Source organism: Agelaius tricolor, unplaced genomic scaffold (assembly GCF_023055355.1).
Source record: "Agelaius tricolor isolate 1412-34295 unplaced genomic scaffold, bAgeTri1.0.p SCAF_2, whole genome shotgun sequence".
Classification (NCBI taxonomy): domain Eukaryota; kingdom Metazoa; phylum Chordata; class Aves; order Passeriformes; family Icteridae; genus Agelaius; species Agelaius tricolor.
The window spans coordinates 48,943,535-48,960,359 of NW_027269262.1; the positions used below are offsets into that span (position 1 = coordinate 48,943,535).

Genomic DNA, 16,825 nt, shown 5'->3' on the forward strand with positions numbered 1-16,825 from the left:
ATGAGCTACTCAAAATGTAGCTCATCACAATAGAAAATTGTATGAATACGGCAAAAAGCCTGGGATATCAAACACAGTGAAAATATGTCAAAATATGGGCTTCAGTGTAGACCTTTTCCTTTTTATAATGCACATAATCCACTGCACACCATAATAAACATATCAACAGGGTGTTGACTTTTTTTAGCTGAAATATTTCAGATCAGTGTAAGGGCTAGTTTTACATCTAGGAATAAAACAGAACCACCAAGACATGTTTGACTAATTAATAGTACTGTCTTATTCCTTTGGTTCCTAATGTTACTTTTTATAATCTTCCCTTCAGAGAGATCTGACCTAATGGATGTTAATGTAAAGGGAACTTTGTCAGTGATGTCTGGATGTTTGAAATAAACCTTGTTATGTTATGCTAAATTAATAAATTAAGTTTTCCTGTTCCCAAGACACACCATTTGTTTTTTCTTTTTTTCTTTTTTCTTTTCTTTTTTGTGAATGCTATCTCATCTGTGAAGACCTGGAAAACAATAACAGTCTAATCAATTGAGTGGAATAGAACAAAGTGGTCTTTGTGTAAATAAGAAATTAATTCTAGTATTGTAAAAAGAGTAGAATAGAGAAGAAAGCAAAGAAATTTTGAAGTATGCAGAAACAAGATTATCTGAGTAGTATATTTTTGTTGAAATGATATGGAAAATATGGAAAATATTTAAAATATGGATATTTTAGTAAAGCAACATTCCAGTTGTAGAATATTAGTCTCACATGGAGCTACATAAGTTTATATATACTTTATCAAATGCATAGAAGATCAGGTCAAAAAAAGGGCAGAATTCAGGACAGTATGAAACTCTCCTGACATTCCCAGGGGCCAAAAGCAGAGCTGCTGTGAGGAGGCACAACTGCATTTAGTCCCAGGTGTGCAGTACAATATCCTGTTGCTGGGAAAAAGAGCCTTGTGTATTACCTTTGGTTAGGCTCATAGCAAACATTACCATTCTAACACCAATGACTCCAGACAAGGGCTGTATTTTATGTCTGTTCAGTATTCATATCAAATGGAGTACAAATAGGCTGGAGGTTGTGCTACCTCATTTTCTGTACTACAGTTCTGAAATTTCTGAGACATCAGATTTGGTTAACTTGTGGATTTTCCAATAGTCACTAGGACTGGCTGGAAAAGGAAGTGTGAATTATTCTTGCAATTAACTCTGACTCTGAGGCAGATAATCATCATTGTAAAGAGCATTAAATATAACCTGTAGCTATTTGATCTCATGCTCTAATTCTACCAGCTCTTCTAAGCTAAACAAAAGTGGTGAATCAATAGTGAGATGGTTTAAATCCAGGAGAAGAAAGGCATGTGCAAGTCAAGTGGAACAATATTGCCTTTTGTATCATTACTGAATAGATGTCTCTGCATACTGCACTGCAGTGATAATCCAAATTACGAGCTCCATGTATTTTGGTACCTCTGAGGCTCCACCACTACTATGTCTATGCTGGGATGTCACCTCTCTAGACCCTGCAGGTTTTTCCTTGTGCTCATCCCTATCACACAACTGCTTGATGTGGTAGCCAACAGAAGGCCTGTGTAAGGCCTTGCATACTGAGTCTTGGTGCAACATAGCCATGGGAAAGCTAACAGCTCTTCATGAAAACAGAAGCAACAGCAAAAATAATTCTACAGATCAGGACTATTTTCTTGCACCTAATTCAACAATCCTGACTGTCTCAGTAAAAGAACAAAAACAATATCTCACAAACAACCCTTTCTTGCACCTTGTCCAAGACTGACCAATTACTGTGGGGTAACATCTTGTTACCAACCAATAGGAGATAGACACGAGAGAGTTTATGAAACTCTGTATAAAGTGATGTAAAAAATAAAGTTTTAGCTTCTTTCTCTCCTTGAAAGAGTGTGTCTCCTTCCTCTGAAATGAGATCAATGGTGACAGCTTGATACTAGTGAAATAGAGGAAAAATGCCCTATATTTTTCATTGACTCGTGGTGTGGTCTTTTGCTTGGTTGCACATCCATTGTACTCACTTGCAGCTGATGGTGACCAGGCTAACAGCACCTGCATAAATGTAGAGGGGATAGCAGGCTGAGCCTCGGCTTTGAATGTGCAGAGAAGCAAACCTGAAATCAGTGTGCTAGTGGAGCTTATTGGTTTTGGGTGTAAGATGGAGATATATATGATACTTTAAAGGGAAAAGAAACCCCAAAACCCAACTCAGAAAAAATTTGTTGTGTTATTCTGTCCCAGTTCTATTTCACATCTTTATATCTATCTTCATCCTGTCATCTATGAAATTAGTTTAGTGTCTCATAATTTCTAAATCTAAATGTCTAAATTTACTATTTTCTGTTGTCATGAACTGATGAAGAGCTAGTTTGTTCACTGGTCTGTGAATGAAATAATTTACTTCCTTGCTTACCTCAGCAATACATTTTGGAACTTACAAAGATAAATAAAATCTGTAGAGCACTTGGAAAACTTTACACAAAAGGCACCACAACTATGCAAAGAACAGCTGCCAGTATTAGTGAATCATTTCAGCCACCAAGGGAAAATGGGTTTCCTTTTTAATACAACAAACAAACCACAGCAGTATTTACTGAACACTTTAAAGATAACACCAGCTACATAAATACTAATAATTATAAAGGTTTCTTTGTGAAAACATTAATTGCATGGTGATAAACAGTATTGCAACTTTAGAGCCCATATACAGGCAGATTAAGCACCTTTGGGTTACAGGGAGCCCAAAACTGAAACCATCCCTCTCTCCAAAGGCTCCAAGATGAAACAAATGCTCCCAAAAAGAAGGTTTCCTTGCCAGAAGTCTCATTTTGGTTGAATAGTGTCTTTGCTGAAGCTAGATTCAACTTCAGCCTGAATCAGGCAGAGAAAGACTTCAGTGCTAGTTCTCCATGACAGATCCTGTGTGTTGTATCAGCCAGCACTAACAAGAGCAAGAAGAGACCAGCAAATCTCTCCCTTTAACCTGTGCTAGCCCCACATTTCAAATGTTGTTCAAAAATAAGAAAAGCCCATTATAGCACAAGATCACTCAAAAAAAAACCAAAACCAAAAACCAAACAAAACAAACCCAACCAAAAAAAAGAATAAAAAAAAGAACAGCAAAAAACCCCACTCACAAAAACAACAACAACAACAAAAAACCAAACAAAAAACCCAAACAAAAAAACCCACCCAAACCTGGTAGCTGTATCCTCTCAGAAGGTCAGCAGATGCTCTGTATGGGACACAGGGACCCAGGTGCTCTTCACATGTTTCAAGAGATCCCCAGCTGCACTGACCATTCATAGAGGCAGCTGGACACAGGACTTGGAAATTCCTACTCTAAGTGGTGAGGAGCAGACATGCATCTTCTCATGGACAGGCATATTGAAGAAGCTCTTTGCTGAGTAACTGCTCCCTTTGGGATGAGACAACTCTCCCAAGAAAATACACCTGGCAGAAAGGAAGGACCACCTGTAGATACTGGATACCTGCATTTGATGTCTCAGCTTCCTTACTTCAGCTGTTGCAGGACCACTGTTGGCTTGCCTTGTCCTCTCTCCTATGCTCTGCTATCAAGAAAAAATAGGAGACCTTCACCAAAAATGGATGCTTCCACATTTTTTAGGAGGACTGTGTGATTATTACAGCCTGTCTGATATTAAGAGTATTTATTGCATAGCTACTGAAGACCTTCTAATTATTCACCTCCTTTACAAATATGAAAGGGCTTTTCACCTTGAGAGCGTAGTTGTTGCCAGTTGTTGATCTGTAGAAAATTTAGGGTGAAAGATTAGTATTGAGGCCAGGCTGCCCAGAGTCCCTCTACTGTTCTCCAAAATAGTATGTGAAGTATGTTCATCTTCAGCCCACTGGAGGCTCCAAATAAACCTGTCCTCTCCAGTGTTGTTTGTTAAAGAAATTAGAGTGCAGTCCCTTGTAATGCTGTGCAATTTAAGATCCCAATAAGGCTCTTGAGATTTCTGCATGCTCAGTATTTTTTAGTCTCTTGCAGAACTTAACCCTGGATACAATCACTCTTTAAGCATCTTGCATAATTCTTTGGTTCTGCACCAGTTCATCTGCAAGTTTCTGTTAGGCACAACATTATTTTCATTTAAAAATACAGCAGCATAAATTACCTAAACAAATAAATTTTTCCTATTACATTGTTGGAAAACTTAAAGCTTTCCTATTTAATGCAGAATAGAACTTGAATAGGAATTCCAGCATGCAGGAAAAGGTACACCTGGTTCTGTTCTCTTCACCAGAACACTGACTTCTTACCTAACTTACTCACAAAAGGAATAACTTTATAATTTGATAATTCATATGGCTAATTTGCAATACATAGACTACATTCATTTGTGTTAGCTCACTTATAGATTTCCTTTTAACTCACCAAAGCAAAAATGCAGCAGTTCAGCTGAAACACAGGCAGACATTTCTTAAGCAAGAATTATTTTTTGTCCTTACAATCTTCCTTGTCTTCAGCTTTTAAAGCAATTCAATAATTTGCCAAGGTTTGAAAGTGGGTAAATTGACTGGACTTATGTACTGAACTAACCTCTTACCTCAACTCACTGTAAATTAATCTCTAATGTTTTTGTGGCTAACAGGACATGGTGCATACTGTTTATACTGCAGAAATGACTGGGTTTTAATGGGGTGTCTTAGAGCAAAATGGTTAAAACATAGGTCCTCACAAGCCACCTGCAATTTGCACTGCCTTCCCCACACAGGCACTAGTAGCATGTGTAAGTGTCTTGACCACAATAAAGGCCAAAACTGCTGTTCAGACTTAATTTTCCATTTTCTGCAATAATTAGTGGGTCTATTCAGGTATGGCCACATGTAACCCTCTCACCAACTGTTGAATCACCTGTGCACTGTGCACTTCTCCCTTAGCTCCTGCCACAGACCTGGAGAATGAGTGCTTTGCATAGTAGCTGTGGGTACCAAACCATAGTGTCACATATCTGGGTGCAGAACATACACATACCACTTGTGTAGCATCTGTGTGGTTTGTTGTGCCTGACAGTTGAGTTTCTGATGTATTTGCACCTGTGGAAAAACGCCCTTTTGGGCATTATTGGTTTGCTCAGCAACCAGTCCTCCTCTACCCAAAAAAAGGCGCACAAAGTTGGGGAAGAATCCCCATAAGCTGCATAGGCATCTCAAAATCAACTGCTCTGCTGTGTTTCTGTTGCTGGACAGATTGGCAGATCAAGATGCTGCAATTGAGAGGACTTCCCCTTGCTTTTTGTTTGGTTGGTAGCTTTTGACATCATTTGTAATATTCTTGATCATTTTTATGGAGCATCATGTAGTAGCAAAAATGTTACCTCAGCCCTGGCTGACAGGAGAACTTTTGCTGTTGTGATGGCTCGGGCAGCATCTCACCTCTAGTCTCATGTGGCACTTGGAGGTAGAGAGGAATGGTCACTGTCAGCAAAGGGAGGGCAGGGGCGCCATGGGGCTGCTCCATGACCAGCTGAATCCAAACAGCTGCAAGGTCAGGGTATCCTTCTGGCACAGGGCCGAGTGCTCCCTACCCACACTGTCACGGGTGTGTGCCATGACAGCGTGGGGATGCGTGTCTGAAGCAGCAGGGGTGCTTGCCTGTGCTGGGATGCATGGGGAGCAAACGTGGGTGCTGGGAGCGGTGGGATCCCAGAGGACAGGCAGGGCTGTGGTGCAGAGGCAGCTCCTGGGCCACCTCCTGCTCTCATCATGGTCCTGCGTTCAGTGACACTGGGCGAAGGCCCCAGCCCATGGTGACCCTTGGCAAGGGCCTGGTGCATTCAGGGAGCGTGTACTAGACAGGCTAATCAGTTCTCAAACTGTTCCAACCTAGGATTACTGTCATGCTGCTTGTGGTCAGGGCACATCTCTGTCAAACTGCATCTGCTGTAGAGCTGCATTAGCTTTTCCTTTGCTTTTCCTTTGCACGGAGGAGTCGGAGGATGCGTTCATTTTTTGTTAGTTCTGCTGGCAATTCATTTGCCTGGAACAAAAAACCCCTTGAGGTTAGCAGAAATGAAGGAGTATTTCCCAATCAAGGTTGAAAGCATTACACCCTAGAGAAGATTGTACTGGTCATTATAATGACATGAGCTTTTTCTAGCGTTGTCTCCAGCACTGTTGAAAATATCTTAGGAAACCATCTTTCACTGTTCAAGTCTCATTTAAGTCTTCAAAACAATCCCAGAATGGAATTTGAGTGACAGCTTATTTTGTGCTGACTGTCCAGCCTAAATGCCCTTGGGTTCCCTATGCTTCTGCCACAGAAGTAAAGGAGAGCATAGCTGCTGATTGTTCAGGGAAGATGAGGCAGGTCCTTATGTACTAATGTCCATAAAACTCCAAGGCCTGACTTAAAATAGTGTTATGCTGTAAGGTTGGTAATAGAACATGAGTTTGTTATTGTTTTTGTTTATTTATTGAATACAATTTTGGTAACACAAAGTATTTATGATGAAGCTATTTCTGAAAATCAGTAATTCTGTCCTACAAATATACACTGTCATACCAAATGGCATGTGTTTACAAAAACAAAAAAAAAAAAAAAAAAACAAAGCAAAAAAAAAAAAAAAAACAAAACAAAAAAAATCAGTAGGAGAGGTTTCAGCCACTTTCTTCTACTGCACACCCCTGCTGCTGTAGATCATTATCAGCAGCAGAAAGACCTTGTGCATTTTCAGGTTCTATTATAAACCCAAAATATCTATTAACGGAGACTACTGTCTGAGGGGCATTAACTGTGCTGCCATCAAGTGGAATGATGCAGAAATTAACAGCCACAGATTTTATATTAAATGACCAAAATATTTACAACATATGTGCTGGATTACTTGTTTAACAAACTTTCACTCACCCAGAAGTCAATGCCAGACCATGCATTTACAGCTTAACAAACCCATATCAAACCCTAGCAGCAAATGGTTCAGAAACATGCCAGAAGAAGACATATTCACAGAAATTATGAAACATGTAATGTTAAAACACTTCATGGGATAAAACTGTGGTAAGTTTCCTATAGAAAAATTGCTGTTATCAAAAGAATGCAAAACTAATAAAAAAAACCTAACAGATCTACATAAGATATGGGAAAGGTGCATGTAATTTGGGATTTTTTAATTTTTTTTTTTTTTTATATTGGCAATGCCCTGAATTCTACATAGAAGCATGGGCTGCCCCCACCTTGATGGCACACATGGCTCTACTGCTGAGTACTCCCCTGTGTCTGGGAGGATGGAGAGCCAGGACCCACCTTGTTCCTCAGGCACGGATCCGCTCCTGCCTCAAGGAGCAGCGCCACTGTCCTCACGTTGCCACTCAGGACAGCTGCATGCAGAGCAGAGGTCCCATTCTAGGAAATCCCAGTGGAGGTGTTTGTCCCGTGCATGGGAAGAAAAGCAAAAGGCAGTGAAACACAAATGCTTGCAAAGAACAGACCTACAAGCGAGAAAGTAACATGGGAGAGATTAGGTCATCAAAGGCATAGGGTCTGATTGAGGGTGCTGGCAGCCCCTAGTGGGATGTGAAGGATGTGATTTTAAATGCTTTAATAAAAATGAGAGTCAAGATCACATTACCACAGCAGTATTTCCTTTTAATAATCAGCCTTGGCAATAGATCAGAGGTGACATGAACGCAGGTGACTTGTTTCTGCCTGGCAAAATCAGTTATTAACAAGTGAAACAGAAGCACAAGCAGTAATGGAAGCCATCTGTGCATTTCATCTTCTCTCTCTGATGATTAATGGCCTCAGTGTCAGGCAGCTGATAGGTGGGGGTTTTTATGGCTGGCCTTTTGTTTGTTTGTGGTTGCAAACTGACAGTTCAAATATGTGCAGAAGCTATTTCATACTCAAAATTAATAACTAAGTTGATGCCACCTACATTTTCAAGTACATTAAGTTTGCCAATCATTTGCATGCACAGAGGCTATCAAAGTGTGTGATTAATGGACACATAAGATTAGGTCACCCATTAAAAAGCAGCTTCCAAATAGCTGTTATTTTTCAAGTCACTTTATGAGTTCAGAGGAAAACAAAATCAAGTAGAGAATCTGCTCACAATGGGTCTTTTATATTTTGCTGACTAAATGCAATAGAAGGCTGGGTATAATGTTAAAATTGTACACTCAAGAGTAATCTACTTACAGTAGAAATAAAATCAAGTGACAAAAAGTAGGATTTCTTCTGTGACACAATGTGCTTCCTCATTCTAAGAATTAAATTCACAGTTTTGTTTAAAAAGATTTGTGAGTGGCATTAAGGCTAAAAAAGATGATTTCTTTTTTTTTTCTTGAATTTTTTTGGCTCAAACTCCTATCATCTTCCACTAGGGAAGTCATAAATGACAGATTTTTCATCAGACCCTTTGTTTTCTTGTGTTCTGCTGAAAAAAATCTCTGTGTTTTACTACTAACCTTCAGCAGGCCAAGTGTGGGAGAGAATTTCAGCAACTCTTCTATCACATTGTTGTAGCCTTTAATGGCAGCCTTCAGTAAAGCAGTGGTACCATCCTTTAAAAAAAGAGGAATGTCAAAAATTACTTGTCTGCATTCTCCTTGTAGGGGAAGCTGGAGGGAAAGGAAAAGCTGGAGGGAAACCCCACACAGCAGAGAGGAGATTCACCTCTGCTCATCACCTTTGAGGGGGAACCTCCAAAGCATGTGCTGCTGGTTTTAGGGTACCTGGAGGATTGTTTCTTTGGTGGGTGAAAACTTCAAGATAAAATCAACCAGTGACAGCATAATACCATCTTTGTCTCTCAACTATGGGGACATCTCCATTCCCTTATTCCAGAAGGTCCCTCCAGAAAGCTGTCCCAGACACAATGGAGAAAAGGAAAGCTGTGGTGGGACTTTGCAACCTGACAAACAGGACGGACTCTGGTGGCACCAAGCCTCCATCCAGGCAGACTTACAGCCCCCAGGTGAGGCATTCAGCTGCAGAGAGTGCAGGAGGAAGCGGTACTCACATCGCGCGCGGCGTCTCGCTCAGCTCCCCGGAGCAGCATCACTCGCACCACCTCGCTGTGACCCATCTGCGAGGCAATCCACAGGGGAGCTGTCCCATCCTGCAAACAAAACAGGACTGCTGAGGGCTTCACTGCAGTGCCCTCTGATATTTTGCTGCCCAAGCCTACTGGAATTGATGCGCATCGATTACTCAATCAAATCCTACAGGGAGACAAATGCAAAGCTGTGTCCAAACCCGTTGGTAGGTTGGTGTATTAAGTTAGGACTGCTTCAGTTTGTGGAGTAGAGCCCCCTTTATTGCCTTCTCTTGCATAGTTTGCACATAGAAATGTGCATTGCTCTGTGAAATTGAAGTCCAGTAAGGCACCAGCCATGCCTAAAATACACAGGGAAATTTGAAACATAAGGGCTAAAGGTATCCTGTGTACTTTGAATTCTAGGTGATTAGATGGGACAGAGGATACAGACAAACCTCAGCATGCACAGGCAGATTCTGCAGCTGGGTGCCTGCACATAGGAAGTGAAAGTTGTTTACAGAAGCCAGGGAGCAATGCAAGGTGATCACCAACTTTCAGTATTGAATTACATTATCCACCCTCAGGGAATTGGGTAAAAATATCTTGCCTTACAGTGAAGGTAAGTATTTTAGAAATTTTATCTTCAAAACTTCACTACAAAACAAGGCAATTATCAAGGAATCCAGCATGAAACAATCTGCTGTGGCAAAGTCTTATGCAACCATTATTTGAGCACAAAGCCTCAGAAAATGCACATTCAGAGTAAGTTAAACTTTGTGATGGATTTTCTTCCCAAAGGCAAAAGGGAGTTAAAGCACTAGAAATACTTCTCACTGCAAGTAGAATTTAGTTTTGTGTCTTTTCCTCTTTTTGATTCTAAATGGCCTGATTCTCCAGACTGCAGCAGTTATGTACTGCCACACTAATTTTCATGGGCCTTTAAAAAAGGCTTTGCCTGTATGGACTTTACCGCAGAAGTGAGGCCCCACAAAGCCGGGTGCCTGCTTCTGCCTTTTGGGCTTGCCAGCTCCCCTCACCACCCTCTGCAGCCTGTAGGCTTGGCTTGAAAGAGGAAGACAAACTAAACTGAGACTTCAAAAACAGCCTTTAATGAGAAGTTTCAGGAGAAATCAACTTTTTACATTAAATAAGATATTGCCACCTTGATCAAAGAAATAGTCTCTCTTCCCAGTGCCACCTGAAGATTCCTATGACTTGCTCATGCAACCCAGGAAACCATTGTTGAATCAGTTCTCTGCTCCATGGACTATGAATTAATCCTTTGAAAGAAACAGAGAAGTTTTTTCTTCCTTTGATATAATAATCTGGGCTTCCCTTTTTCTGATTCTGAGAAGGAACAAATTCACATCCTGAGATCTTCAGTATTCTCAAATGGTGAGAAAGATGATCTTTGCTCACCCTTGTATTAAATTAACTCACTGAAATTAGTGACTGAACTCACTCTGGTATATATCCTGCTAATACAAGTGCTCTTTGTGATTCAAAAATAACAAAGGCTGTCTTGTATAGAGAGTATGTGATGTTAGTTTGATGGCAAAACCTGTCCCTCTCCAATTTATTTATTTTAGTGTTTTCCCTACCAGTAAGCTGACACTTCATATGTTTCTAATCTCCCCCCACCAGAGGGCTCTAGAAAATAGCAATAGATGCATTGGAAAAAGCCTGTAAAACTTGCAAAATATCTGAGAGCAGCCTGCACAATTTAATCTGCCTGAAGAACCGATGCTGTGCAAATCCACACTTGTATTTACACAAGCAATGAAATCACAAGCTCAGCATAGGAAATAAAGCAGCTTTTGTTTACTCACAGTGAAATTTGTAGGAACAACCCCTATTTTCAAGTATGAAAAGGAGCAAAAGGAGGTGCAAATGTTGAGTAATATCACTGCTACTGTTAATTGTCATTAATAGTATTGCTGTCAGATGTTATCCTCAGCACCTCAGCTATAGGATAGAGACAAAAGTACATTATGAGGAAGAGTGGCTGTATTGAAGGAGTTAGCCTGAAGAGAAGAAAGACAGTGAAGATAATGATGAGCTCACATTGACTATGGTCAGCATCTAGCACTCAGGCTTATGCAAATATCTATGATATTTATACTGAGTAGATGAGCTTTCTGTCCATTTTCATGTTGGTGAATGATGCAAAGCAGATACTATATTTTACTAAGAGGTCACATGAGAATTCATGTGTAAACAGATATTAGGGCTTGGAGATGAGTCAGGAAGAAAGTGAGAATAGGGAAAGATGCAGTTAAAAATCTACTCTCCTTTTCTTTTCCCTCTGCCCAGCCAGCAGACTGCAGATCACTATATTCCTAGAATAATTTTAAATATCCCACATGTTTGTAAGGTGTTCTTTTTCCCACATTTGGTTACAAGCTAGTATATATGGACAACACTTTATTATATCCAGCAGCCAGAAATTCCAAATATACTCTGACTGAAATTATTAATGTTCTTTCTCTTAGCCCTTAACTAATGACTTCATCTTGCAGCTTTGAATCTCAATTTTTGCTTATGGCTTGACATTTTAGAAAAGGCCAGATGGGAGTGGGAGGTGAAAGACTCCTCAAATTTCCAGGAGGCATTTCCAGGGGCAGACAACCCCTACTCTCAGGCTACTCAGTGTCATATCCTCCACTGCTCTGCCTATTAGTCCACTTGCACTACTACAACTAATTTGCCAATAGCAAATTTCTTGCTTGCTGAAGTGCACCCTATATAGATTTACTGGCTTACATGTATTTGTAATTGCATATCAAGTGCTAAGAAAAAAGTCATTAATTTTCAGGTTATTTTGAATCTGCTTAGCCAGCCAGAATAAAGCCTGTTGGGACACAGACTGCCAAAACAGCATTGGCAAAGAATCTTACAGCTTTGTTTTGTAAGTTGAAGAAGCATAGAAACATCTCCTGTAGCAGGCTTCAGACATTGCCCCCAGCTCTGTCTAGACAAAAAGATGACAAAAGAATTCCTGCCCAGCTCCTCAATTTTGGCAAGAGCAGAAGGTAATTACAACCTAAGAGAAAGGACACTGCCAGGGAAGAAACTTTCCAGGAAGCTTCACTATTTGGTCTTGTGAGAGCTGAAGGGCTTGCATATGGACAGCCAGGACTATCCAAAATGCTCTGTGGTGTCAGACATGGGACAGGAGGTGGGACACCAGACTGAGGGGGAACTGGTACCCACCACAGCAGCAGGAGGAGACACAGAAGGCAGACACATGTGTGCAGGTCCATGGCTTAAGCCACCAAATTCCCTAGGTAGAGAGGAAAACTTGGAAACCACGAGGAAGGAGAAGATGAACTCACACCTGGCACTCTGCAGCCCTGTATTTGAGGTAATGTTGCTTGGAAAAGTTTTTTTACCACAGTGAGAGCAATGTAGCTTGTAAAGGAGAATTGTCTGGCATCAAAACTGCCCCTTCTTGAGCTACATTCCTCATGACCAACACATCCCCTTCTAACAAAGTACAAATCCATTTGTTAGTAAGAAACAGACTGAAGTCCATCCAACCATTACTTGACTAATTAAACAGTAAAAATGTTCCATTTGTTGAGGAAATGTTTCAGATTACAGTGGGCCCAAACACAAATGCCATGCACTTATCCAGGCATAATCTTAGCAGGGATCGGAGGTACCCTCAAGCAAAGAAGGTCTGTCCTGCTGGAGATGAAACATAGGAGCCAGGAGGAACATTCACACAGAGACAAGACTTTGCCTCAAATAAGATTTAAAATTGCCTCGTGAAACATTGTGTTGTAGAAATTGGATTAGAGAGCTAAAAAAATAATGTCAGAAAGAATTAGCTGCATTATAATTACAGATAACAGAAAGCAGTTTTAATGGCAACAGGGTTCAGCCAGATCTAAAGCTCCCCAACCTTATTTTGACTTACTCAAAAGGCATAAATGCATACCTTGGTCTCTCCTTCTACATTGAAACTTTAAACTTAATTAACAGCTTTTAACATTTCTTAAGCTTTTTCTAGGGACATAGTGTGGAGGCAACCTTGGAGCAGCATCACTGCAGGGGGTAGCTGCCAGCACAGCTCTGGTGCTCAGAGGTGGGGCTAGGGGCAGCAGGAAAACTGTTTCAGTTAAAAATACACATCCTCTTTCCACAGCTAGGAGTGTACACAGACCTACACATGAAGCAGAAGCATATAGATCAGTGTCTGTTGCCAGGCTATGATTTGTCAGGCTTTTGGTGCAGATGAAAGGAAATACTGAAAATACCTGGCAGAGCTTGTCTCATGCCACGTTGTCCACTGTTATTAGAGTTTTCACACTCATTTGCTCTTGCCTGCTGCTTTTTCACTTGCTGCAGTCAGTGATCACAGCCACCTGGCTGACATGCATGACTAATTACAAGGACAAGACCTTATCCCATCAATTTCAAATGTGCATTGAAGACTCAGGACAGCTACCTTGCCTGCAGGGTTTCAGCAGAACACAGGCAAGGGTCTCTTAAAGCAGGTAGAGATTCCTGAGAAGCTCCATCTCTAACCAGACATTTCTATGGGCTGGGTGTTAAGCTAGCTGTGCAACTCCACCTCTGGCTGTTTAGGCACTGATTTTAGAGTCAAAAACAGCTAAACAATTAAGAAACCCTTCTATTTGGAAAGCATGTCTCTGTATATCACCTATGCTTACCTATCCCACGGTTAGTTTAAAACCTAGAATGCCCCTTGCACCCTTACCTAACTCCAGCATCCAGTGATGCACAGTGGATCCAGCCCCTGACCCCCTAGCCGAGATCTCTGAACCAGCCACAAATCTAGCTCACACCTCCCATTCAATAATCAAACAGCAGCCCTACTGCTTGCAGAGGAGCTAATTTCATGCTTACAGCTGCCTCTGGTTGTATGTGTTAGCAACATCAGGCCCACTAGAGTGGAAATAGGGAGAAAAGCTTTCCTTATGTATTGAGAACTTCCAGAGATGAAGGCAGCACTCATGCTTGAATTTCAGAGTGCACAGGAATGACACAAAGTAAAACAAACAAATAAACAAAAGTTGAACTAAAAATAAAAACATTTGTCAAAGATAAACTTTGACACCAAAGCCATGTCTGAAAGGTCTGGAGATTTCAAATTTAGTGCTGCCTCCTCCCAGAGTGCCCAGATTTTCAAAAGCTTTTCAAACAGTTTTCAAAAGAACTCAGGGATGTTGTAGGCTGTGTAGACCTTCAAAGGTAATGTACAACACAGATTGGTAGTTGCAAGAGGTAGTGCAAGGCCCTTACATCAACATTCCATACTGGAGGGTTGATGGAGGGTTTTATTTTGATTTAGTTTGGTGCCTGACCCAAACATGCGTGTGGTTCTAACCCATTTAAAGGAGCAGTCAGTGGATGTAGGATGGGTAAACACCTGTCCCACCCTCAATACAGATTTCTACTTATAGTTGGTTAGATGGATTATAATGCTGTTTGAAAATGTTCCAGTCAGTGTCTTGATCTGCTCTAGAATCATAGCATAATTTAGGCTGGAAAAGACCTCTGAGTCCAACCATTAACCCAGCACTGCCAAGTCTACCACCAAACCATGTGTCCAAGTGCCACATCTATGCTGTCTTTTAAAAACCTCCAGGGATGGTGGCTCATGGGGTGTAGCGTGTAGATGTAGAGCAGAGCTTTCAGTTTCAATTATTTCAGAAATCACTGAAATATTGACTTCAACATCATGTTACCAATCTGAACTAAAACACAGAATGTTGACACAGCCACAAACCACCTTCCAATGAAACACCTCCACAGGAACCCAATGCCTGGAGGAAATTCCAGTGTTAATTTTCATAACTATAAAATTAGAACTATAAAATTCTGCCCTGAGGTGTTGATCATACCTGTCGTGGCTGGTTGACCTTTGCTCCTGAAGAAAGCAGCAATCGGATGACATCCAGATATCCTCCTTGTGCCGCCAGGAAAATTGCAGAAGCTCCATCCTAAGAACAAACACATCAGTCTTACACTGCATTGAAGTGATGCCCTTTTTCCACACAAAACCAAATCAAATTGAATTAAATTCTCAGTCTTTAGTCATTATGCTTTGTAACAGCAGATATACAGCCACGCTCAAGAAATAACTACGCAAATGCACAGTCTAGTTCATAATCAACCGTGACAACATTTTCATTCAGTATGCACAAATACTGGCTCCCATCATATTTCAAATCCAGCATTAAATCCTGTGTCTGGAATACTAAGAGTCTAGTTCTTTGAGGCATTGAGCTACATAATTAGAAATTAGCTCCTGTACAGCAATACAGGTTCATTTAGCTTTTATATGTTCATGCAGAAGTGTTCTGCTACATGGATACATGGTGGAGACATGTCAGGTACTTTGCAAGACTGCAGAGCCCAGCACTGAAGGCTGCCCTTGAGGCTGAAGGGGTAAGGCCAGTGCCATACTACTGTGCCACCCCAGAAACCACCACGCTTCTGCTCTGGCATATCTTGTAGGAGAACCTTCACCTGTAATCTAGGTGAAGGTTCTTCTACAAGAATTTAGTAATCTAAAAATATTTTGTAGCCATATCAGAAACCAGAATTTTCCTGCAAAAATCTTGTGAAAGAATAAATTGTGAACAAATCCAGGGTTTTATTTTTCTTTGACGTGTCCTTCATGTGCAGATGTTCTCAGAATTTTGCTTAAGAGGAACCCCTTCCATAGGAAAAAAAAATTATAAGTCATATTTCATTAAATGTTTTTGATGGAACATTTTCAAACAGCATTATAATCCATCTAACCAACTATAAGTAGAAATCTGTATTGAGGGTGGGACAGGTGTTTACCCATCCTACATCCACAGCACTATGCACAGGATGTGCTAGGACAAGTTTTCCCAGGAGGCGAGAATCTTTTTGTTTAAATAGAGACAGGAATTAACCCCTTTCCTGCATCTCAGATGTTCAAGTACACCTCTCATACCAACTCAGGCAGGTGCTTATCACAAAATACAGAGCATTTTAGTGAAAGCCTGCTGTTGGCCTTGTTGGCATATCACTATGTTGGGACTAAATGCTGTTGTCTGCAGAGAGAGTGTGCACAGTTACTCCTCTAGCTGAAAAACTCAGCACAGACTTGGTGAAGCATGAGTTGAATATAGTGCCCCAGGGACTGAATTCAGGATGTTTGAGATTGATTTCAAGACAAATGTCCTGGTAAACAAAAGAGGTGTCTGCTGGAACTGTTAATGCCTGTCCCTGGGCCCTCTGATGGGCTGTTTTCTCTGTTTGCTGTGTGAATAGATGAAAAAACCTGGCAGTATCAGAGACAGAGAACACTCTCCTCCAGAGACAGAGAACACTTCAACTTAGAAAGTAAACAAAGTTGTGTAATATTAAAAAAAACTCTTTATTGTAGGATCAATCAAGATGGAGAACCTTGCATTCACTGATATCTATTTGATTTGAATGGATGCTCTAATAAGAATGCTTTTTTGAGGCTGTAACACATTTTTGCAAGAAATATTATTTAGTTGGAGTATTCTTTTGTCTCTTGCTCTCCTGATGCCTCACATGAGTCAATTTAGGATTAAAACTTTGATCTTGATGGTTTTGGGAGCAGTATCCAAATGCGTGCTCAAAATCCCTCCCATTTGGCTGCCAGTGAAACTGCCATCCAGGCACCACTTGACAAATGCAGCTTGGCCCATAAAAAGAGCTAGACAACATTTTTTTCAAGAGATCATATTCTTATTTTATTACACAACTCTTTCTGACTGGCTTTGCCCAATGTCTGTGAGCAATAAAAGTACATTT

The 16,825-nt window shown here is 40.7% G+C and overlaps 1 protein-coding gene across 4 annotated transcripts in view; it reads right to left on the reverse strand.

The window, feature by feature from the left end:
* Positions 1-2,544: 2,544 nt before the first annotated feature.
* Positions 2,545-16,825, reverse strand: part of ANKRD29 (ankyrin repeat domain 29) — a 31,177-nt gene continuing 16,896 nt past the window's right edge. For 2 of the 4 annotated variants that reach the window (XM_071418309.1, XM_071418295.1), the window contains 5 exons: positions 14,908-15,006; positions 9,017-9,115; positions 8,463-8,558; positions 7,300-7,398; positions 2,545-6,033 (listed from right to left, as the gene is read on the reverse strand). In XM_071418309.1, the coding sequence (XP_071274410.1) occupies positions 5,950-6,033; positions 7,300-7,398; positions 8,463-8,558; positions 9,017-9,115; positions 14,908-15,006 (477 nt within the window). In that variant the 3' untranslated portion in view covers positions 2,545-5,949. Of the gene's footprint in view, positions 6,034-7,299; positions 7,485-8,462; positions 8,559-9,016; positions 9,116-14,907; positions 15,007-16,825 lie in introns of all 4 variants that reach the window. The other 2 variants (XR_011677102.1, XM_071418316.1) reach the window with 2 other exon arrangements.